This window comes from Pygocentrus nattereri, chromosome 12 (assembly GCF_015220715.1).
Source record: "Pygocentrus nattereri isolate fPygNat1 chromosome 12, fPygNat1.pri, whole genome shotgun sequence".
Lineage (NCBI taxonomy): Eukaryota > Metazoa > Chordata > Actinopteri > Characiformes > Serrasalmidae > Pygocentrus > Pygocentrus nattereri.
The window spans coordinates 22,457,694-22,483,500 of NC_051222.1; the positions used below are offsets into that span (position 1 = coordinate 22,457,694).

The 25,807-nt window shown below is 38.4% G+C and overlaps 2 protein-coding genes across 13 annotated transcripts in view; both read right to left on the minus strand.

The window, feature by feature from the left end:
- cab39l (calcium binding protein 39-like) overlaps positions 1 to 13,719 on the minus strand; it is a 25,595-nt gene extending 11,876 nt beyond the window's left edge. The window contains exons 1-4 of the mRNA XM_017699043.2: positions 13,103 to 13,719; positions 5,970 to 6,136; positions 1,347 to 1,511; positions 260 to 378 (exon numbers count right to left, since the gene is read on the minus strand). Of these exons, the coding sequence (XP_017554532.1) occupies positions 260 to 378; positions 1,347 to 1,511; positions 5,970 to 6,071 (386 nt within the window). The 5' untranslated portion in view covers positions 6,072 to 6,136; positions 13,103 to 13,719. The remainder of the gene's footprint in view (positions 1 to 259; positions 379 to 1,346; positions 1,512 to 5,969; positions 6,137 to 13,102) is intronic.
- Positions 13,720 to 16,296: 2,577 nt separating this feature from the next.
- Positions 16,297 to 25,807, minus strand: part of mcf2la (mcf.2 cell line derived transforming sequence-like a) — a 108,261-nt gene continuing 98,750 nt past the window's right edge. For 8 of the 12 annotated variants that reach the window (XM_037543512.1, XM_017699047.2, XM_017699049.2 and 5 more), the window contains 6 exons: positions 25,327 to 25,419; positions 23,972 to 24,046; positions 20,172 to 20,278; positions 18,946 to 19,058; positions 18,658 to 18,761; positions 16,297 to 17,740 (listed from right to left, as the gene is read on the minus strand). In XM_037543512.1, coding sequence (XP_037399409.1) covers positions 17,661 to 17,740; positions 18,658 to 18,761; positions 18,946 to 19,058; positions 20,172 to 20,278; positions 23,972 to 24,046; positions 25,327 to 25,419 — 572 coding nt within the window. In that variant the 3' untranslated portion in view covers positions 16,297 to 17,660. Of the gene's footprint in view, positions 17,741 to 18,657; positions 18,762 to 18,945; positions 19,059 to 20,171; positions 20,279 to 22,693; positions 22,769 to 23,971; positions 24,047 to 25,326; positions 25,420 to 25,807 lie in introns of all 12 variants that reach the window. The other 4 variants (XM_037543519.1, XM_017699051.2, XM_017699050.2 and 1 more) reach the window with 4 other exon arrangements.

Genomic DNA, 25,807 nt, shown 5'->3' on the forward strand with positions numbered 1-25,807 from the left:
TGCAAAAATGGCAGTACGTATTGTATCATCAAATTTGCGTAGCATTGCATCCCTAATGAATACTCATAGTTGAATTTTTTGAAACATGGAAAGTAAAGCAGTCCTTTGCTATTTGCTATGATTTTATATACTCAGAGTGATGGAGTGTCTCCAAAAAAAAAAAAAAAAAAAATCTAAACCAGGTCAGTATCAATTTTAATAACAACCATTCTGAAAACCAGTAAGCTGTTAGTGATCTGTGAGAACTCTTGTGTCTTACCCTTTGAGTAGGATGAAGAGCACTTCCTGATGGGAACAGAAGTACTCCACTGTGGGGCTGCGGGTGCCAATCTGCCTGCGCAGGATGTTGTTGAAGATCTGACACACGTCTTTCTTACCCTACACACCCAAATACATAGCAAATTACCAGCAATCTACACTCACAAAACTCACAGAACTTTTATACCAAATAACAGAGAAAATGTATATATGCATACATACTGCACATATATGTTTGTTACACGTAAGTGCAGTATAAATGCAGATATATGGAATGCTGTTTTGGGAAAAATAAAAATAGCTGTTAACAAATCAGTTATTCACCGATGCCTCATTTTCTTCAAACTATAAGCATGTTAGGAAGTCTTTGCTTAAATAATGATGACACTAACACATGTCTTTTCTAAACTCAAGTTAAAAAGCACGTAGTCAAGCTGACAAATGCTTAATTGTATTAAAAACATTCCAGTCTCCAGATGTTTGATAGGCAGGGTATACATAAATATATTCTGTTTTCTTTGTTTTGTTTGCAAGAGTGCCCTCTTGTGGCACTGCAAATATTCAACTCTTTGAAACTATCAATATAGCCCCCTTAAGACAGATTCAATTCTGCCAGTATATAGTCTGAATAACACATAGTTCACAAAAGAGCTGGATGGGAAAAAAATGTGCTAAATATGTTAGGAAAATAACACAATATCACTTAATTACTTCTGTAGCATTCATATGGTCAACAAAATGGTCATAATATAGCAAATAAGTCTTGAATAAGCGGTCTGAGGTGAACAAAGTGTTGTATGTGTAAACAGGTTTAAAGCCTTGTTGACTGCAGCCTAAATCCCAGGCTTATTACATCCTCTGGCATATTATTCAGTAACATGGAAAACAATGCAAACTGGCATAGTTACTCCTCAACTTTACAAGTTACTTCAAGTTACAGTTATAAGAGTTAAACCAGTGCAGCTGCAGTCGAAAACATAACTGAGATACAACAAATGAAATGCTGATATAAAACATTTACTTATCACCCAGTTCTACCTGAATCCACATGAAAACATGCAAGCTGGAGGATTAGTCCAGTAAGTCACCTCAAAGTCGATGACCTGCAAGTTCTCCACCAGTGAAATGAGCAGGCCACTGTTGTACAGCTCCTGGGCCAGCTGGGCCACGGTCTCTGTGTGTGGCTCCTTGTCGTTGGTGCCATACAGGATCTCCTTCATTGCAACCAGACATTTAGACACCTCCTCTGAAGCCTGTAGGACGCACACACACACAAACATGTAACTGACAGATGCGATAAAGACGGATGGATACCAATCATGCCTCTCTTCTAACAGGAAAAACATGTCAACAAGCATTCATCCCTCCATCAGTCTTGAGGAGATATACAAGTGGAAGTTTTTTATTCATTAACATCACAGAGATGTCAGGCTGCTTTTATGTTTTTATTTAAAATAAAATATAAAAAACTTCCTAAAAATAAAGCAAGAAGTCATTATCAGTGATTTTAACTTACTGTTTGTATACAAACTGAATTTATATGGAGCAACAACAAAACATAACATGATAAACAAAGCAAATGTTCAATTGATTATTAATAACGTTCGCAATAAATCATTCTACTGCCAAGCAATGTAGTTTGTTAACAATTCAATACAGCTGCCAAGTAATGCAATGGTGAAAGATTCTAGACAACAATTAAGCAACACTCAAGGTCGTGTGTTATCGCAAAATAGCATCACATCATTGTTGTGATAACACACGACCTTGAGTGTTCTGTTACTTTTATACAACAGGTAAAAGAATAAAGGAAGAAATAAATAAATTGGGCTGTGAACATGTCATTTAAAATGCTTTAATGTTTAAAATTTCTTTAGCCAAATTCTAATTCTTTAACAAGCAGCTCGTTGCTACATCACAGTAATGAGCTCCGCTCACTCACTGCACAGTCAGCAGTTTGTTCTCCAGCTCCTTATGCTAAATTCTGAAACTGTCATCACCACTGAGCAGCTTTTTTTTTTTTTTTATTGCGGCAGTTTTTGGCTCAGTGCGATTTGGTCAGACTCCGAAGACGAGTCTACACATTTGGCGAAAGGTATTGGGTTCATTTCTGGCTGATTCCAGATTGTTTAGGTGTTCTTCTGTCACAGCTGTTGACTGAAAAGCTGCTCAGGGATAATAACAGTTTGGGAATTTAGTGTTTAATCTTTAGAATCTGACCAAATCAGCTGTCGGTCAAAGGTGACTTTAAAATGATCCATTTTTTGTTTCTGCGCCAAATAAGAGGTAAAATCGTTCAAATGGCTTTAGCTTCTCATACAGCTGTCAAACTCGTTGCTTAGCAATGTCATCTTAGTGGAGTGATACAGTGTTTGTGAAAAACCCGTGATATGGCGAAATAACAGCACGGTTAGAACACTTCTCAACCAGTCAGCTTGCGAGACCGGAACTAACTGCTGGATAAAGCATCATAAAGAATGGACATTCTGTTAATTATGCTATCTGAGGCCATTACATTGTTTGATCACTAAAGTTTAAATTTAACCAAAAAAATTAAAGCATACTTCATGTTTTTTGGTTTTCCAATACATTAAACACCCGGTATTATTAAAATATATCATGATTCGTAATCAAGTAATGAAAAAACCAAATTAAACTTATCTATAAAAACAAACAAACAAAAAAAAAGACAAACTAGGAATTCACATTTCCACTATGCAGACAGGGGTTTGAGCGTCAGGCAGGTTATCTTTGCGTTTCAGTAATCTGTTCTTTAGCAACAAGCTGAGGGCAAATGCCTTAGCGAGCCACTGCAAATGAACACGAGGTCAGACAGAGTGGCACTTTCACCTCCCTGCCATATCTCTCCTTCTCCAAACACTACAACCAAAGTTTTGCCATGATCAAGGCAACATTTCCCGTTATGTATGGTGAACTTCAGTCTTGAGGCTGAAGCTTTAGCATTAGCCTAGTTAGTTATAGTAGCCTTATTACCAACAGCTGATGGTGCTCTATAATATGTCATTAGGTTAGTCAAAATAAAGAGGTTCACACAGTAATCAAGTAATCAGGCAGGTGTACGCTAATAAACACGACAATGCAGGCTCATAAAAATGCTACATTATGTCTGAAACTCAAATACTCAGACCACTATAATCTCTTAAGTTGGAAGTACTTGACATTTTCATAGTTAAGTAGTAATGACCTATAGTGCAGATTGAAAGGTTTAATCACCTCCCCAATACTAAAATCATTTTAATATATCGTTAATAATGTTATTTAAAAATAAACTATCATCTTTTCACAGTTATTTCTTGTCACTTCATTCAATATTGAAAATATCTTCATCTAAAAATCCTACAAAGTGTCTGAAACCTACAGAACATTAGCATCAGTGTTATAATCATTCTACACATACCTGCAATAAAGTTGATTTTACATGATTGAAAACAGTGATTCTAAACGTTTGAATAGTGGTGTAAAAATTCAAAATTACAGAGAAAATTACAGACTATTAAAGACTATCAATTCATAATAAAAGTCCTTTGCCTGCCAGACTAGGATGAGTTTGGAGTTGTGCCTGTAATATAAAAATATCATATGGTTGAGACTGTGTGAAGTCTGTTAGAAAAGTGCAACTGAAGAACCGGAGCCAAGTATCTCCTTCTGAGTATTGGAACACAGCCTGCCGGACGAGCACTTAGCACCTTGATGGTCAGCCTGATACCTCAGTGAACATTACAGTTACACTCTAGGATGGAAAAGCTGAAAGAAATAGTTGCCTTTATCAAGATGAAATATAGTTAGACATTACAACAATGTCTGGAATCATGAAGAATGAAAGAATGCCACCAGACAAATGTACTGAGCTTGGCTAAAGAATCCCAGGTCAGAATAGGCAGTACTGTGGTTTCTTGTTATACTAGACTCAACAAAGACAAAAATAGTAGCATTAGGTCTATTCGTGCTAACACTTTACCATTTTTGAACCAAGACTTTTGTGGAGGCTAAAATGGTTGTATAAAACATGTGGGAAGTCATGTTGGTGCAGTATTAAAGAAACAGTGCACCCGATAATGACAATATGGGGAGTAATGAACAAGAGCTTCCCTTTTAGAATTATGGCACTAAAATTACAGTATCGGTGGATGCTTACTTACACTCTTAAAAAAATATATATTCCAAAAACTGTTCTTAAGAGTGATGCAGGGAAGAACCACTCTCAGTAGATAGTTAAGAACTAATTCTGTGGGAGTAGTTTTGAGTGTGAAGATGGTTTTAAAAAGTCTACACCAAATAGAGCTTATTCAAGCATAAATGGCCTCATTCAAGAATATCTTCCAACATTTTTCTTAAATATGTTCTTGAGAAAGGTCCTAAGAAGGTTTACATCAGATTCATGACATGTTCTTAAACTACAGAATTGTTCACACCTCTGTGTGTGTAGATTCTGTTCTTACCTAAGAACACCAAATAAGAAAACAGTGGCGAATGTTGGAAGCTTTGTGAAACTTTGTGAAAACTGCATATTTGGGTTTAAGAAGCAATTTCTTCTTAAGAATGGTTGGTGAATGAAACTCTTAAGTCACCAATCATTTATGAACTTTTAATCTTAAGAATGTGTGTCATGCACCACCCACTTCTGCACTCCTCTTCTTTCATTTGACAAATCTGATGAACTTGGGTGTACAATTTTGTTTTGTTGGGGAATGAATAACAAAAAAAAAAAAAACACCATTACATGTTTGCCATGTTTCTGTTATTTCAATGTAGATTAATATGTAACTACCTGTGCAATTGATTATGGAATTATGTATAAACAATTGCACTTAAATAATTGAACTTGTCAAAACGCTCACAGTAAACGACTATTCTGGGTCCCAAGTGCATAACGGACCCATATAAAACAACAATATTGCAAAGGTTGATATGACAATAATTAAACAAAAGAACATACTGTAATATAATTATCTATTATCCTAGTAGATAATAATGTAATGTACAGGTGTTGGAATTACTTAGAAAAACAGATTGTGAAAAAAATGATCCATTTTACATTTACATTAAGTAAAATGTTTGCTGTTGTGTGTCTATAAAGTAACGATATACATGGAGTGAAAGAACTGGGTTAACTAGGTCTAGACTGAAGAGTCTGTTTGGCAGACAGTTTACAGGCTCCTCCAATAATATACAGAGTTAGGCTTTACTGAAGAAAGAAAACACCACCACAAAGTAAAGTATGTGTTACTTAAATAATTGTTTCTAGTTTTAAATATATCAGTGTATAAGTAGAGCTAGCCTTATTATATTTAATATTAAACCCTGTATGGGAAATCAACTTCTGGTTGGTTCAAGTGGTTCTCATAGTACCACTGGCAGTTGTAATTAGGGTATTTGAAAATATTTGCTTGGCACCATTGTGTTCTAGTTAACATAAGTGTATTTTAAGGCTGTTACTTGATTAATTGTCAAAATAATTAATTACTCAATTACTCATAATTGACAGTGACTGTCCTAAGACAAAGTAATTTGACTGGACAGCTAATTGACAATAGTATCTTTTGAAAGTGTTAAAGAAAGTGTTCAACCATGCTAATACGGGAAATAAGGAACGAGAGCTCCTCTTATTAGCATTATGCTAATAAGATTATCCTCCAGCATTCCTTCATTGTCATCGACAACAGCTCTTGCCAAACTGCTCGTCACCTCACCTTCTCCGTCTTCTTGTCCTGTTTCACCAAAATGGACAGGTTGTCCTTCAGAGCCTTCACAATGTCCGTTGGACTCTTGTGGGATTTACCAAACAGTGGCATGGTTATGGCCTAGAGTCTCTCTCACTGTGTGTGTGTGTGCGTCTCTCTCTCTCTCTCTTCAGAACCTGGATGGATGGAAAAAAGAGGGAGAAAAGGTTAGATATGGGTCACTGTTCTTGCTTGCACTCTTCCTTAAAAGACTGGGTAATTCCCTTTAGACAATTCATGTTATTAAGCTGGCCCCCACCCACCCCCACCATGGACAGCTCAGCTAAAGGCGCTCACACAGTTGTCATGACGACAGAAGAAAAACAGCAGTCAGAGTTCATTTCAGGTTGAAAGGAGAGTTTACCAACAAACAACAAAAAAACAAATAATTAGAAATCCAGAGTGTGGCCTTGTGCATTAGGGTTTTTACTCACACTAGATTACTGAAAAAAAGGAAAAAAATATATATACTACAATTTACCTTCTCTATGAATCAGCACTAATTGGCTAACACTGCACAATGATAATGCATATCTTCATTTTTTTTCTACTGGTCTCTCTTACACTGCAAGACAGAGCCTGATAGGCATTTATATATTCAGTATCTCACAAAAATGAGTACAGCCCTCACATTTCAGCAAATATTTTATTATATCTTTTCATGGGACAACACTCTAGAAATGAAACTTTGATATAACAGTCAGTGTGCAGCTTGTACTGCAGTACAGATTTACTGTCCTCTGAAAATAACAACACACAGCCATTAATGTCTAAATAGTTGGCAACACAACTGAGTACACCCGACAGTGAACATGTCCAAATTGTGTTCAATTGGGTCGTTGTCCCTCCCTGGTGTCATGAGACTCATTAGAGTTAAAAGGTTCCAGGTGTGAATGGGAAACAGGGCTGTTAAATTTGTTTTGGGTACAATTCGCTCATACTGGCCACTGGGTATTCAACATGGCACCTCATGGCAAAGAACTCTCTGAGGATGTGAGAAAAAGAATTGTTGTTCTCCACAAGGATAGCCTAAGCTGTAAGAAGACTGCTACAACCTGAAACTGGGCTATAGCATGGTGGCTAAGGTCATACAGAGGTTTTCCAGTATAGGTTTCACTCGAAACAGGCCTCGCCAGGGTCGACCAAAGAAGTTCACATGTTCGCGGTCATATCCAGAGGTTGGTTTAAAAAAAACAGATGTAGAAGAAAGCCCAGAAACAGTTTGCTGAAGACAAGCAGTCCAAGAACATGGACTACTGGAATCATTTCCTGTGGTCTGACAAAACCAAGACAAACCTCTTTGGCTCAGATGGCATCCAGCATGTGTGGCGGCACCCTGGTGAGGAGTACCAAGACAAATGTCTCTTGTCTACGGTCAAGCATGGTGGTGGTAACATCACGGTCTTGAGCTGCATGAGTGGTGCCGGCACTGGGGAGCTGTGGTTCATTGAGGGAAACATGAATTCCAACATGTACTGTGACATTCTGAGCATGATCCCCTTCGGAAACTGCGCTGCATGGCAGTTTTCCAACTTGATAACCCCAAACACACCTCCAAGATGACAACGGCCTTGCTGAAGGTAAAGGTGATGGACTGGTCAAGTTTGTCTCCAGACCTAAACCCAATTGAGCACCTGTAGGGCATCCTCAAATGGAAGGAGGAGGAGCACAATGTGCCTAACATCCACCAGCTCCGACATCTCATCACAGATGGGTGGAAGAGGATTCCAGTAGCAACCTGGGCAGCTCTGGTGAATTTCATGCCCAAGAGGGTTAAGGCAGTGCTAGATAATAAAGGTGGTCACACAAAATATTGACACTTTGAGCTCAATTTGGACATGTTCACTGTCAGGTGTACTCAGTTGTGTTGCCAGCTATTTAGACATTAATGACTTATTTTTTTAGAGGACAGTAAATCTATACTGATATACAAGCTGTATACTGACTACTTTGTTATATCCAAGCTTCATTTCTATGGTGTTGTCGCATCAAAATATATAATAAAATATTTGCAGAAATGTGAAGGATGTACTCACTCTTGTGAGGTGCTGTATATTTGTACTACACAGTGTTTTAAGATTTTAATCTTCTTCTAAGTCTTCTCAAAGGCTAGCTTATTCTAGTTTATCTTTTGCCTATAGAACATTATGGAATCTTTAAAACGCTACACATGGTTTGTTGCTGTTCAGTTCAGTCTCACTGCGCAATTTATCTGCAAAATAATCAGTAGATAACTCGATTACTATAACAGACAGCAACAGCCCTACTGTGCATGACTCAGAGGGAAAAAAAAAATCTAGTGTGGTGACTGTTTAAAATGACAGTGATTCATTTGAATACCTTAGTGACCCACAGAAACACCTATGATTTGTACCTATGATTATCAAATGCACTTTTATGATGAGATCTATTCATGACTTAATGATTAAGCGTCAAGCTGAATCATACTACTAACCATAGAAATGTGTTATTGGTGGGGTTTCACAAATGACTACAGATGCAAAGCAGTGATTGTGAAATACATATGATTGATTGCTGTGGCCTCACTGAAGTGAATTATTATGTTATTATAAAGTATGTCGCTGCTGCACAATATGGACAGAATAATACTACTATAAATTGTGATGTGTTGTAAATATTACACTACAACAATATTACACTTTGATGAAACAGTGATGTGACAGTTAAAAAATGGACTGCATCATTTCCAACAAAATTTACTTTTGTTAGATTACATTAATATCTTCACCCGAGGTACCCACAAAAACACTGTTGGTCAAGATGCTCAGAGCTCAGTGACTAGCTGAAAGGTTTATAGAGATCATCATCATAGAGAGAACAAATAAAGCACAATATATTGTACAAGATAGGCAAAAACTTGACATCACAAAACTGTAATGCATGAAAAATCAAACAAGTGATATAGATTAAAAAATAAAAAAAAAAACACCGGCATGATGAGCTGACACCAATCAGTCATTTACTCTGAAGTTGATGTAATTACTATATACTTAAATGTTGTTGTCTACAGGTTCTCTCAAAAAGACCAGTTATAATGACACACAAAGCTGTTTAATGTTTAGAAGCACTGATGGTACCCACAATATATTCAAAAAAAGCATAGTCTAACGGAAATTATCATGGTAACACTATTATTTTTGATGACATACACTAGAGCCACCTAGAGGGTTAATTTTAAGGCTAAAAGGAAAACATTGAGGTACTCTTATGCTTATTCTATCATACTTAAATGCAAACTCTACCCTGAAAATTCTCCTAGTTGCAGACAAATGCTTGAGACAACATAAATTTAGATCCAACTCTAATACATGAAACAATTCATGTGGAAAAACTTCACCCAGGCTGTTCCTGAAAGCGGACATGGCCTAACTTGTGACTGGTAATCCTGTGAGGTGAGAACCCCTGAGAGTAAGTGTGTGATCATTGCCCCATTTTGCCCTCCCCTGTCTTTCAGAGATTTCCCTGCGCCTGCCAAGAGCCAGGCACTTTGATCATGCAACCCCTGCTAGACCATTCTTAATACCCTGTAGACCTACTCTACAGTTAAGACGAGAGCAGATTCACTCCCTTGTTATGGTTACGTTGTCAAAATATAGTTCGCACACTAGGCAAGAGGCTGGCTAACCTCAGCTGACTCATGTGGACACATTTATGTAGGCCTATAAGGTAAGGCAATCATTTCAAAGTTATTATTATACTATATTACTATTAATAAAAGTATTAATAGTAATAAATTCTTGCTCATAAGACTACGATATACACAAGGCCATATGACTCAGAATTTACCTTACTTTACCATAATGTGTGATCCAAAAATAGGTCGAGAACACAATGACTGCATCTCGTGTAAGCAACATAGTATCAATAAGATCTCTCATGCCATTAATTACAACACTGCCTTAATTCCTACACAGTCCAGGCAAAGAAGGCTGTAAATAGTCATTATGACTTGCACCTGGAGTGGCTTGCACCAGTTATGCACCAGTTAGTACCTACATTTGTGTATAAAGTCTCTACCAAGTCCTTAGTTAAGACAAGTTTAAAACTATTCTTTTACTAAATTCGGCTGCAACAACAATCTGTAAATCATGCCTTAACCAGTAACAACTAATGCGCACAACAGCAACTAAGGCTAAACTTGGTCGTTTTTATAACGCTATTGACAAATTCAGAACCAATCAATAAAGAGGCTGCCATGGAATAGCAGGCGGTAGCTAGCACTGGACTTTTTTTTGCACTCCTAGGTAAAAAGGCCAGTATAAAAATTACCAGTGTGTACAGATGTTTTTACAATCAAACTGAATAAAGTGCAAGATATATAGCTATTTTTTTAGATTCTGTTTTTCAATATTTCTTCACAAAAAACAAATGTGCAGTGTCAGCAAATGCAGAATCTCTCTATGAACTGGATCTATGGATACAATCTTCAGAATTTTTATATTAGCAACATTTTATGCAAGCCAGATCATGTTTTTGTTCTCTTTTTGTTATCTGTGTGGTTCCCACAGGCTTCCATGTGCAAGACTTAAATGTGCCTAGGGGGAGATGGAGACATTTAGTAATTATTAAGCTCAACATAAAAGTTAGCCTGAATGATGCAACCCACTTTGATGCTGTAATGCGTAAACCTGAACTTAGTAAGCAAGTACGTTATAACTAGCCTGTGTATGAACTTGCATACAGCTGGTGCAACAGGCGCCTGGACAGCAACTATAACCATTTCATACACAAGTAGTCTGTATACAGTACTGTGTATGGCTAAGCTCAGCCAAAACACATACATAGACATTGCCCCAAACATTAGCCTACAATCAGCCTCCTTATGTATATACACATTAATTACTATTCTGACCAAGTTAAAACTGGATCCCTTTCAGTACTTTTTATATACATGCCTCAAGTTCCTCCTGTGTGGCTGTTGTTGTGTGTGTATTAACAGTCTGATACACCTTTGACAAACAGCAAAGGCTGAGAGACTGAAAGAAAAACATCTTCGGCAAACCAATGCCTAAAACAGGCTGAAAAAGTGAAAATAAACAAATTAAGGTATTCAGCAAGAGGACTTGCTCGACTGCATTGGGGACATTCAGACACTTCATAGCACACGCACACAAAGATATGCAGCTACCTGAACCTGATCATAAGAGATTAGAGAGTGACTCAAAAAAGGCATTAGACGTTAGTCAGCAGTCTACATACAAACCACCTTTATCCAGATGATTAAGCTGCCACAGTGAGGCCTATTCACAACTACTTTGTCACTACAAAGTGCTAGAAACTATGGTTGCATACAAAACCACATACCATACTATGGTATAGTATACTGTGCATACTACACTGATGAATGTTGCTTCTAAAGGTGGTGCCATTCTGATATACTATTTAGTGTTCGCATAAGTAGAAACTTCATTCATGTGATTAATGATGCCATAATTATGGCTTCTACTCATCAGGTGCCAGAAACTAACTCATACTATACTATATGGTGGTGTACTATTCTCACATACTACTTAGTATGGCACTATATGTATATGTACAACCACCTTTATCCATACAATAAAGCTGCCTTACTGAGGCCTATCCACAACTATACTTTGTCACTAAAACGTGCCATAAACTAGGGCTACACTCAAAACCACATACTCCTGAATGCGTAGCCACTGTTGGTGCACTGTTCTGACATACTAGTTAGTATTTCCATACGTGTAGCTGCACAAACTATCTTCTTCCACATGATTAAGCTGTTGCATGGAGACCTATTCACAGCTATACTGTCATTTAAAGATGCCAGAAACTAGGGCTGCATTAAAAACCACATAACATACCAGTCTATACGACAGTAATGAATTTGCTACTAATGGTGGTGCAGTACTGTGCCATACTATTTAGCACAGCAGTACCTACACACACAAAAAACAGCTTTGCCCATACGATTAAGCTGGCAAGCTTAAAAAATATACTTTGTCACTACAAGGTGCCAGAAACTTGACTACATCCAAAACCCTATACTGTACTCATGAATGTGCTACTATTGGTGGTGAACTATTCTGACACTGCCAAGTATGCATGTACAAACCACCTTTATCCATACTGAGGCCTATTCACAACTATTCTTTGTTAATAAACGCTGACAGAAACTTGGACTAGGTCCAAAACAACACACTACTCTATACTAGGCAATAACTATGATCATTTACACGTATTTTATAAATGATGGTGCGTGATGTAGTTACCATTTTAACATACTACAATAAGCTGTTTTGAACTTGAGTTGACAATATCAGGGTTGACCAGGGGGTCAAGCTTATGAGGCTAAGAATGTGGTGCAGCATTTTGGCTAACATCCGAGAAAAACTGAAAAATAAGCTAAGCTAGGTTCTGCAACGGCCGTCGCCAGACTTGGGTTAGCCCGTGCGAAACAAATTCTTGAAGCTGCAAGGTTAACGTAAGCTGACCTAGCTACATGACGGCTATCAAGATAAAGGGCTAAAAGGGCTAAAGGCAGAGAGAGGGAGAGGGAGGGAGAGAGAGAGAGCAGTGCGGATGTTGTTAGCTAGGCTAGCAAGGCCGTGAGTTCAGTGAATTTAGCACGAAGCGAAATGACCGTTGAAACAAAAGACGGTTAAAAATCAGATTCAAATTCAGCGCACGGCTCCAGTCAGAGCCCGACATTAACACTCATACACACACACACAGAGAGAGAGAGAGACAGAGACAGAGAGACAGAGAGAGAGAGAGAGGGCCGATGTAGCAGCGAAACAGACAGGCAGACACTGACGGGACAGACAGGCACTCCGCCTATATGCAGTCTCGCTATTTAACTTACACACTTCGCTTTCTCAACAAACCGAGACTGACATGCGCAAACTGGCCACACGTTCGTGCAGCCACGGTTGTTGTTGTGCTGGAAGAAAAACCGAAAAAGGCCAAGATAAAAAAGGAACGATAGAAAAATGCCCCACGGCTCCACCACTGCGCTGTTAGCGTACATTTCTCAAGTTTGTAGCTAACAACGTCAAGGGCGACGTTCATTTCCAACGCACGGCTCTCGCCTCAAAAAGAAGAAGTACCTCCATACTTACAGTGCAGCGGGCAGTACGGACACTCTTATTATTGTTGTTGTTATTTGGAGCCGTTCTCTTCCCCTCCCAGTCGGATATCGTCCTCGTTGCTGCTGTCTCGCTTCAGTGTTACCGAGCAGCCCTTTTTCTGGTCACGCCAGCAGTGTCTGTCTGTGTCTCTGTGTCTCTGTGTGTGTGTGTGTGTGTGTGTGTGTGTGTGTGTGTGTGTGTGTGAGTGTGTGTGCTGGGCAGAACGTCAGCGGAATGTGTGTATGAGCGAATTAAAGCGTGTTGGATCCGTTTTTAAAAAACGCAGTGCTGACGCTGTACCTTTAAATTTGCTCTAGAAATGATAACTATACCTCTCAATAACTTGTACAGTAAAGTGAGGAAGAACGCAGGAAAAGACTGTGAATTTAGAGGAAAAAAGAAAAAGGGACTGATGTATTTCACAATTGTACGCTACGCTTTGCTTTAGCGTTCAGTGTATGTATGATAAATTTCTACAAAAATGGAGAAAATTCGGCTTGTTTTTCAATCTTTTGCATTTATGAACGCGGCATTAACGATGTACCAAAGTTTCGATCATATAACAGTAAACTACCCCCTTGCTTTAGGTCCACCTTTGTGCGGGATGCGCTGAATGTCCCCCTAAAGCGAGTCGAATACGCCTCGGCCAGCAGTCATAAAGCTCTGAACACCCAGCTCGGGCTGATCTGGGGTCGGTTCTGCCAACTTACTTGTTCGTTTCCTCCGTTGTGTTCAGCTCCGATGCGCTGTACTCAGATCAGCCACTCTTCGTCACACGCAGCCTTTGTGGAAACGCCAGTAACGGCGCTTCTCATTGGTGCGTTCTGTCCGCGGGGCGGGGCTACGGCAGTACCCGGATGTGGCCGTGCTCAGACTCCGTAATGGAGGACTCGCTCATCCTCAGAGTGACTCATAGCTTTGACTCAGCCTCGTTAAACTGTTACGTCAGAGGCTGATTTCTTATCGGGCTGGACAGGGTCGAGCGCAGTCACGTAAACAGTGAGTGAATGAGCAGCCAGTGGCCACTGTTCATACATCTTGACTCATCTGAGTGGCTCTGAACCAGAGCTGCTGCTGCTAGCTGATGAGAGAGGGCCCAAAACTGAGCTCAAGCTCACACTGTCTGTTAGGGGTGGACAGTATGACGAGGTGTCATCGTTACTGTGATAAATACTCCTCTACGTAAATCACATGACTTAAAAAAAAATCACAATCACAATCAATTTCGTAGTGATTCCTTCACTACACTTTTCACACAAGCATGTAACATGGGGCAGATGGAGCAGTGTTTTTCAGCCTCTTCTGAGACCAGAAGAGACCAGTATGGATAAGCTTGGGGCAGTTGTGGGCTGGAGGTTAGAGAACCGGCCTTGTGACGACAGTCCATGACTGAGGTGTCCTTGTCCAAAATGTTCCAAAAATTACTTTGAAAAAACATTCTCCAATAACTTTCATTAAAAGTTCAATTTTTTTCTTTGTCCTGTCAAGTTATCTTTTTGGAGATATGAGGTTTTACTCTGACAATAATAGGCTGGTTATGCTGTTTTTACTAACAGGGTTATTCCATGCATCAGTTATCAAAAAGGGTGTTTAGACAATTCTGATGTCACCCCTGAAAGTATGAAGTCATGGAAATGTCCATTTTGGCGTCCCTAACATTTACAGATATATTACACTTGAAAAACGTATTAGGGTTACAATTTATCTGTATATTGCAACCAAACAATAAGTTAGTTTAACAATTACACCTTCTTACTTTAGCAATATTGGTTTTTAAATAAATTCTATAGGATTTCAAGCGCCACAGAAATGTTCGTCCTCACAGTCATAGTGAGGCCATATTTTGAGGTAAAAATGTATTTTTTTCTGCAGTTTTAACTGCACAAATATATACATGACTATGAAATACATGAATTAAATGACAAATAAAACAAATGCCAAATAAAATATAAAATATTTGATGAAAGTTGTGGTCCCGTGGATCATGCCACTGGTGTTACTGCATAAAAAGAAATCAAATAAAACTGACCCTGATGGCATCACTTGACTTCCTTTTCCCTGTATTCTGAGGATCTATGAAAAAAGCACATGGCGAGTCCACTGTGTCTTTTCAGTTTTCAGAAATGATCTCATTTAGCTCATGATTTCAAATGAAGCTGAAGTCACTGGTGTTTTATTCTTATTTATTCTTAGCTAATTGTGAAAAAATAGAATTCAAATGGATGAAATTCCATATTTGAGTGAATATTATATCTCTGTAACAGCCATTTTGTAAAATGCATTTTTCATTAAAAATGTCACAGGTGTTGCCTTTCTTATGTGTAACACCAATGACAATCAGTAACACCAGTGACTCCTATGGATACATGAAACAGTGGATGTTTCTGTACAATGACCCTATGACAAGTGAAGCATGTTGGAATAAGCCTTTTCAATTTTGTATGTAGGTTTATGTCAATTGCCATGTAGCCTTATGAACCCCGCACACATGTAATCACATGTGAAATGCCTATGTGACTTAAGGATAGGTCTCTTCAGTACTTTTCATACACTGAACAACTGCACTATCGCAAAAGAGACAGATTTAATCCAGCCTAAAACGGCATAGCAACTCATAGCCAATTGAATGTCGGCCCATTATACAATTTTTACAAGGTTTGCTGTAAATGCGGCACTTTTTAGAGCGTTTTTGTCTGTTGCAAAGTTTTTGCTAACAAAACAGAACAAAGTATATGTATACATGTATCAGTATTGTGATGTTTTATTTTTGCCATTTTTACTGTGTTTAAGGACAAAAAAAGCTTATTGGCCTTGCAAGCTTTAATTCAGCTCAGTCACAGTTCATAGCTTAGTCTCTCCACCCTTCACCTCTCTATGATTACAAACCCCACATATGAAGGGACGTGTAATACCATTGATTCTCCTTCATCTGTATCATCTTTGTGGAAAAGTTTGCAGAAACTGCGTAAATAAGAAAGCATCCATTCAAGGGTGGTAATGAAAGCAGGCTGTTACAGTTAAAATGTGTGGAAATATCAGTGAGGACCTACTCTCAGGGTTAACTAAATGTACATTTTCACTTTAAGTCTTTTTGAGGCTTCCTTTTTTAAAAAAGAAAATGCTGATCGACAATGCAGTATCTTAAAATGGGCAAATTGTGAGGAACAGAATGGAATTAAGCAGAATGTTTTTGTGAACTTTATTCAAGCTTAATTTCTCTGAATTCATACAACTCATACAACCTCTTAAATACATATGTACACATATACACAGATAGCAGTCACATATACCTTCATATCAACAATGGCGTATGAAAATTGAGAAAGACAAAGGGCAAAGTGCCGTGTAGAATGCCTCAAGTTTGAAACATACAGTAGATTCTGTCAATTCAAATCATCAAACATTTGCTGTTTACCATACAACATACAGGGGGCAAAAAAATACAAATTCATAGCAAATGTTATTCAGGCCTAAAGATACTTTTCTGTCCTGACTGGCAGAGTTTGTGCAAGAGCTCTATGATAAACTGATTTTTGTGATAATCTTCAGGTTCTTTGAGTAGAAGTTACTGTGTGAATACATAACCCATAAATTTCTGGCCTTTGATTTCACATCTTGATTCAGTCATACGTGATAGTACAATATAACGCAAGAGTAAAATCTTTAAAAATGAAAATAAAAAATTAAGTAAAGCAGACCACGGAAATTAGAATGAGCTCCAGATACAATGACAAAACACAATTCATGGAAAACATGATTTAATGTACAATACATACACTGTTATTTTAATGAAAAATGAGGTAAAAGTTATAATATCTGTACAAATCTTTATCATACAGGAAATCATCTAAAATATACAGCTGTTTAGGATTAACACATACAGGGAGAGGGATGGGACTTTCACAGTTGTTTCGATAGCAAGAAACCAGGCATGATTCCAAAAATCTTTATCCATATTACATAACGCTCCATTCAGGTTTTCTTCTACAATGTCGACGAGTAAGAAAAGTGGGCCATTCCTGAAAATAGGACATTCCAAAGAGTTTTGAATTTTCTCAGGTTTAATACCAATAAAACCAAGCGGAAGTGCAATGCTTACAGCTTTCAGTTTAGTGGATTTTTTTTCTGTTGTAACCAAAGCCCATTGAAACACAGAGGCAACAGGAGCCTGTACAAGCTGATTTTCACATGCTTAGGCTCCTATGCGCCCTGCTTTCAATTAAAACTAAGACAGACTGAATTTACTTAGGGCAGAGGGTGTATTCTCTTAAAATGAAATGTATCAGGCCATTACAGAAGGTGATAATGCCATCACTTACTCAAATATTATATTTGGGGGAAAAAGGGCAAGCCCGGCTTCTTCTATCTCTCTTCTGCAACACCAAAAGGTGTAGGTAAGAGGTGAGAATGAAGCCGTGCATTAAATAGATATGGTTTAAGTTGTGGCTCTAAGTACAGTACATGGAGGAGCTGTCTCAGCAGAAAGTGCAATGTGTAGGAGCTGCCACAAGGCTGGGCTGTAGAGGCAGGTCAGAGCCAGAGTGAAGCCTCATGGTTTGATGTCCGAAAAGCTGGTGTAGGTTTCACTGCAGCTGGAAGAAGTGCTCAAATTGCCTGACCCGCTACCTTCTAACAAAAATAATACACAAACATGAGTTTCAATAGAATATACACCAATCAGGCATAACATTATGACCACCTTCTTGTTTCTACTCTCATTGTCCCTTTTATCAGCCCCATGTATTATATAGGATTATATATATACACAAACACACACACAGACCGAGAATTGTCACTGAGAATAGGCCACCAACCAAAAACATCTAGCCAACAGCGTCCTGTGGGCAGCGTTCTGTGACCACTGATGAGCCATCATCTCTGCCTTCTACAAGGTAGGAGTGTCTAATAGAGTAGACAGTGAGTGTTTAAAAACTCCAGCAGCACTGCTGTGTCTGATCCACTCGTACCAGGACAACACACACTAACACACCACCACCACGTCAGTGTTACTGCAGTGCTGAGAATGATCCACCAAACAAATAGTACCTGTTCTGTGAGGGTCCATAGTGGTCTTATCCACTGAAGAACAGGGTAAAAGGGGGCTAACAAAGTGTGCAGAGAAACAGATGGACTACAGTCTGTAGTAACTGTAAGAACTACAAACTGCACCTACATAGTAAGTGGAGCTGATAAAATGGACAATGAGTGTAGAAACGAGGAGGTGGTCGTAATGTTATGCCTGATCAGTGTATAGCAGTTTATATTGGGCTTACAGTCTAAGGAAAGAAATATTTATCAGTATTGCCTCTTTTGCACTACACACAATTTTATACATTTACAATTTTTCTCTCCAATATAGTCATGGACCTGCTACTAAGTCTGCTTCAAATTTTCAGCCCAACATTGATTCTGTATAATACTGGTGTTGCTGTGTTATATATTGCACTAAACTCATATACTGTATCAAAAGTACAAAAGCAAAGCTACACTGCCTGCGTTAAGCTTTTGTTAAGTCGGGTATTTAAAATTCCAGATTACTTGTTTACCTGAGCTGGTGAGAGATTGTGAGGACTTGGACTCTCCAATTAGAGTGAGTAGATTAGCAGCAGGCATCCAGCCCTCCTTACTGTTCTTCAGGTTACGCACAAACCTGAAACGATTAATGCACAGAGACATTCACAACATAACATTATGTAACACAAATAATACAACTGTGTGAGAAGCATCAAAGAATCTAACAGTGATGATTCAGAGTAAGAACAAACCTATTTGCACAGCCTGTAACTGATTATTAATTAAATGACTGAACGACCATAATGATATTGATTGTTTACCACTGTCCGTCACTGCCCTCTCGGACAAGCTGCACCATGTCTCCACTCTTCACTGAGAGGTCCTGAGCTCCTCCTTTATCATAATCGGCCACCACCACGTACCTGCCTGGAGACTACACACACACACACACACACACACAGTGAATATAACGTGCATATATAACATATATCATGTCAGAACAAAACCTTGTATCTCTACAATGGTAACTTCACAGGAGAAGGAAAAACCTACTTTACTTTTAATGTATGTCAATGGAGCCAGTCGTTTTTCCAAGTAATTTTGGGCCATTCCTTTTGGTCCATTTATCATACACAAAGTAAAGAGCAACAAGTATTTTCAAATTATGTCAAAAAGTGAAAAATGGAGATAAAGTTTTGTTCCAACAGCAGCACTAATATTTTAATAAGAAATTTTCCATGCATTTACACAACAGTTAATTCCAACCCTCTCATATTAGTTAATTACAGCATGTAGGGGGATCTTTGCTATGTGGCCTATCCAACAGATGTTCTGGTAGCAGATTGGTGACACTGAAAAGCAAGATCAGAACCAGAAACCACCCAAATGCAAACCCATAACAGGCAAACTCATGCAGATATTGTCAGATCGTGTCTTAATGTGGTGCTGCTAGTGCTCCTCAATACACCTTCTCTGTGATTTGATGGTGGAGCTTGAGAATCAGCTTCTGCTTAAAGCTCTGAACACTAAAAGGAGTGAACAACCCAGGCTGGCCTCCTGTGTGATGCAGCGTAGTTGCAGCGTGAGACTTTTCCTCGCCGTTAAGGACTCTTTCTGGGCTAGCTAGCTGAATTACTCTGTGTTGTGGTCACTGAAATTTCTTTCGCTAGCTGTGGGAACTGGAGTGTGTGTGTGTGTGTGTGTGTGTGTGTGTGTGTGTGTGTGCGCATGTTGTGTGTTCTGTATTGTTGATTATGTATTGATTGTAAAGCGTCCTTGAGCAGGGGCAAGGTCATATATAAATAAAAGTGATGATGATGATGATGATGATGATACGTGCTTTTATTCTGGTCTGTGAAACTTTACAAGGCTTTAAGGCTATGTCGGCCCCTCTGGCACAAATAAAAACTATATACCAAATATAACTGAAATATACCTGTGGTTTCAAATAATTCAAATAATTATATTTATTTATAATTGCAGCCCAATTGATCATTTTTTCATGATTTACAACTGAGGGCATGGCAGTTAACCCCCAATGACCCACCAGTTTCTTGCCCTCATCCTCAGGGTCAGAGTTCAGAGGGTCCTCTGCGCTGGAGTAGCCGTCGTTCTCCTCTGAGGCATCCATGGAGAGAGAGGCCTTATTGAACCCTGTAAAAAGAAAGGAGATTATTAACATATCACAAAACAGAGGCCCTCTGTATTTCAGTTATTTTGAGACACCAGGAGAAAGAGTGCTTTTTGTAGGGATGGAGGGATGATGGTGAAAGAGAAAAGGAAGACTTAAAGAGAGGTGTTCTCTTTCCATTACTACACTAGTTCATCAGGACACAGCTGATGAGAAACAAACTACACACATTTGAACCCAACAACACTTTGAATTCAATATATCCCTTTGTACTCACACAAAAAATGTTCCCAGGTTTTATTTCAGGTTGTACTTTTAGAGTGAAAAGAGTAAAGCACTGCCCCTTTATAAAGCATGTTGTGTGATTTATAAACATTTGTGCTTACAGCTAAACCCATAATGTGAAATATGATGATAAAAACATGATTTAGTGACATTTGTGTGTCAAGGAAAGTGTCCTGGACTGAACAAAGTAGTACAAAATCCAGTTTTTTTTTTTACCTTTAGGTGTTCCAGCTATCGCCTATGATAACAAAAGCGTGCTGTAATTTTATATCAATAATTTTTCACTTGCAGCTTGTTGAAACAAGCAGAGAAATTCTATTGAAAGTGCAGATTCTAAACTTTCAATCAATATCAAATGTGTTCTTCTTAGTAAAAAAGGAGCTATTTTATTATGATTTTAATTTGATGGGAAGTTATTATTGTGTGTTCAATCTTGTTCAAGAAAAAATGTTTGTCATATTTTTGTTAGTTGGTCACACAAAAACAGTGAAATAGACATGCAGAGTTGAACCTGTTGATATAGAATGTGAATCAAGTGTAATTGCTTATGAAACTATTTCATGCTTTATGTAACTACTTTTGAACAGTACAGCAAAATAACTCTAATAGACTTCACCTTCAAAGTTCAGTTTTAGAAGCTGGTTGAATTTTCTGCTTCTTACAAATAAAAGTGCAATTACAACTTAAGGACCATCAGTCCATAAAACCTCTCTCCACATCTCAGATGTCTAGTTTTAGTTTTCTAGCACAAATGCTCTTATGTTTTGTCTATTTTCTTTTCTTACTGAAAGCTACTTATCCTTTCAGACCCATAGTGTTGAGTTGTCTTCTCACAGTGGAAGGATGGAGGGAAGGAAGGTTTTTTTTTTTCAGATTTGAAGTGTAGAGCTTGATTTATTTCCTGTCTTTCAAAGGTAAAAGCAGTTTTGGCTGTGTACCTGATCTAGTACGGTTGTTACGAGTCCCATTTTCTCTATAACTTAATTGAACTCCAGTTTTGGATACTCCTGTTTTTTCCTCTGTCCTTGCTTAAACAAGAGGAATATTTTTTATATGTAATCTTCTCAGAAGTTCTCCAAAAATTAATAACTTGTACTTTTGCACAGTACTGCACAACAAGCACACTTACTTTCATACCATGTTAGTGCATTTGTTGAAACTATCCCTTTGAAGACAAGAACATGTGGTCCACATGTTCATACCACCCACGTGTAGCATCTCCTTCAGGCTGTAAAGTCAAAACAAGTCATGCCCTGCTGAAGGCTTTTTGCTGCTGCATGGGGGTGGTGCTCAGTAGACCAATGAGCATGAGGGGCCTCAAGTTATTAGTTTCAACCACATACAAGAGAAGACTTTCTTCTTATGCCTCAGAGATGAGCTCCCCTTATACCACGTTACTTGGGATTATTACTACACATTAGTTAATTACAGCATGTAGGGGGATCTTTGCTATGTGGCCTATCCAACAGATGTTCTGGTAGCAGATTGGTGACACTGAAAAGCAAGATCAGAACCAGAAACCACCCAAATGCAAACCCATAACAGGCAAACACATGCAGATATTGTCAGATCGTGTCTTAATGTGGTGCTGCTAGTGCCCCTCAATACACCTTCTTCTCTGTGAAGTCAGGCATGCATGATTTCAAGATTTTTCACATTTAACAGACACAGTTGGGCCGATTTCCCGGACACACATTATGATCTGAAGCTAGTTTAAAAAAACAAAAAACAAAAGATATTTAATGTGGAATAACCACAGAGACTGCCATTCAGTCCATAAAGAAACATTTAACCCAAAAATGCTAACACTGCTAACAATGAACGGAGGTAAGAAAGAAACCGTGAGTAAGCAGATGTTTGTTTTTAGCGATAATGTTAACTAATGCTAATAGAAAATTAAAAACTAGACAACTTTCTGGTTGAAAATCACATCACTGAAAACAATGTAATGTGGTTAGCAACAATGCTAACCAGCCCCCTGCAGTCTTCAGTCGCCATTAGCCACATTAGCATTTTTGGGTAAAGTGCTCCTGTAATCTGGTAAACCGCTCCGTTGCGTCTTAGTGATTGTGTTTTTTTTTTTTGTGAGAACTGAAGGAAGAGGTAGCAGTGAGAAGGTCAAAGTCCACCCAACACCAGGCAACTGCCTTTACCTCTCCGCTTAGCCTGTAAGAGACTAGAAGTGCTCAGCCATTTGACTCTGCTGAGGGTGACGTGGGGACCTGCGTCTGAGGGAAAGGCAACCAGTCAGAACTTCCCATTGACAATTCCCAAATACCCACCTCAAGCATATCTTTTGCTGTTTCCTGTTAGTTTAAATTCAACTGAATGTGTTGAGCAAGATTTAGTGGTCATGTTACAGGCCACAGTATGAGAGGAACCTGTAGAAAAGCTCACTGACTGATTCTGTCAGTGTCTGTAAGCAAGTTTTTGAAGGGTCCATATTCTAAATACCCCTGCATTTTATTGTTTTCCTCGAAGATCACTTATGATACACAGTACTGTGCAAAAGGCAGTAAGCGTGCTTTTCTTTGTAAAAGTCACCAAACAGCATTGAAAATGTAAACATACACTGATGCTATTAAAATGAATAAGTCTTGTTTTAGGTTTCTCACCAGTAACTCTAAACCATCATTGACACCATTCATTTAACATAAAGAAGCACTGATTAGTCCTATCAGGTGCTGGATGGTAATTACAGTTAATAACTTATTTGAGGTTTGGAAACAGTTCAACAAACACACTGATGCACATAAAATCACTACTTATTCTATTAATGTCATATAAATTTATTCTAATATCAGTGTTTTTCTGGGACAATAAATGCATACCACCCAATTAAATACCCTTTTAATTTTTCTCAGGTGACTAAGACTTTTGCACAGTGCTGTATGAGTGCGTTTATGTGCCAAAACATTCATAATTAATTACATGACCATTTTCCAATTTCTTGTTATCCTTTAAAATCAAAGCAGTCAGGGCTGAAACCCTCAGTGTGACGTATTATAATATGAATGGGTGGGGCTAAACTGCTGTGGGTGGGATAGGCAGATAAATGCAATGCTTTGGTTTCTGTGACCTCACAAAAACAACTGTTTGCAGCTTTTTTCAATATATAGTTTCTGAAGAGTGAAGGTTACGTTTTAAAACGTTAACAATGTTCATATACCAAATCAAACTTTGGTCAAGAAAGTGACACAAAAATGTTATGGGCCCTTTAAAAGAATCGGCGAGTGATAACAGGACAAACAATATGGAAAAAAAAAAATCTGAATATCCAATGACAAAAATAACATGGTACACATGTGAACTGTATGAACATAAAATAGACAAGTTGTAATCAAATGTTTAGAAATAAATGTTTGTCCAAAGATGAACGACCAATGAGGGACACTGAGGGATGGGCTAATGTGACTTAAGGGCCAGTGTACCTCTGAAGCCAAATGGTGTGGGATCACTCTTAATCTCATGCCGTTTGGTTTTGTGGTCAGGACTAGGGGGAGATCCTGGCAGCCAGGCGAAAAGAGACAGAGGCCAAGAGGGAAAGGGAAAGAAAGGGAGAGAAAAGAGGAAATATAGACAGGAAAGAGGCAAAACAGAACAAGAGCATTATCTGTAGAATATTCTGAAGTAACCAAACATGCTTCGATTAACTATAGGCACCATAACAAGTGCATTTGTTTTAATATTAAAGGGACACTTCAGCCAGATTAGGAACCCCACTTCAGATTGTTTATGTTGAAGGTGGGATGCAAACAGCAACAGGTATCGGGTGAATTTCAAGGGGTAGGCTGATTGAAATGCGCTTTGTAACATTAGCTATGTAGTGCCCTTCTGCATTTGTCAGCTAGTGAGAAAACAAGAAATGCCCACATATTTCAAACAGCCTGCCCCAAAAAACCTACCTGAAAGCAGTTTTAGGTGTTCAAAAATTTGCATTCAAGGTCAGAGGCAGATTTTCCTAGCCTGGACAGAGAGACCCTTTAAATCTTTCTAATAAATAAAAAAATTCTACAGTTACAGAATAATCTAGGAGTCTAAGTTCCATATATCTTGACTAATGTAAACTAATCTAAGCTATGCTAATTTAAGTCTTCATCAGAGCTAGGCCATCTGCCACTGCAGTGTACCTGGAGGACAGAGCGTGACCATGGGTAGTGTAAGGCTTTTGCCACCAGGGGGCGATAACAGCTCTGCACCAGGAATCAAGCCAAAACATCACTTTAGTGTCATTTTCAGTATCATATAAAACCTATATCACTATGTGACTATGTTCATTAAATAGTATAATATAGTTATAAACATCACTGTAAAAATCCTAAATAGTAGTTGCATAAAACACCCTTAAAATAAAGGAGTGATGCCACTGAAGAACCACTATTGATTTAATTGATGGTTCATTAAGGAACTGCTTTTGTTAATGAGATGTTTGGGTGTAGAGAAGCTTTTTAACCCCTTAACAAGCATATTTTGTTATACACTTCTATAACCTAAGAAATAGCTCCATTAGTTTGCCTTGAAGTCCCTGTACTTACTGAATAATAAGCCTTTGTATGAAATAAACCTGGACTGTTAAGGGGTTTAAGTCCCAATTACATAAAATTCTACACAATTCTATTCTTCCAATTATAGGTTTTTCCTAGAACCTAGAACATCCACTTACAAAGCTGTGTTTTTAAGACTGTAGCAGTAATCAGTGAATGACTGGTTAGTGTTATTATTAAATCCTGCTGTAACTGGTGATGGGTGGTTTACATGTGCAGAAACTCAGGAAGCCCTGTTGTACCTTTCTGACTCTTGAGGTTGCTGAAGCCCTGCAGTGTAAAACGCTTTTTAGCCACCGCTGCCCTGTCTGCGGAAGGACTGATTACTGCCTCATCTACAGAGCATGCAGAGAAATGGATAGAGAAACCAAGAAGGGAAAGAAATAGAGTAAGAGAGAGCAAAAGAAGAGCAATTGAAGATGGGAGAAAAAATAAGAAAGGAAGAGATGCAAAGAAGATTAGAGACAAGAGAAGCCCACAGTGAAAACAAGGGATTAGTAACTGCAGAGGAACCAAAGCAAGAAGGAAGAGAATCATACAGCAGAAAGGAGGCACTGAACGAAGGCATTTATGAACATGTTAAAGACCCGGATTTGGCATTTTGGGCCTAAAGAGCGTAAAGAGACCACAGATTATCTTCACAATATATGCCCCAAGTCCTATTTTATTAGTTTAATGTATTCAAGATACTCCAATTAAGAAGAAGAGGAAACTGCAACAGCT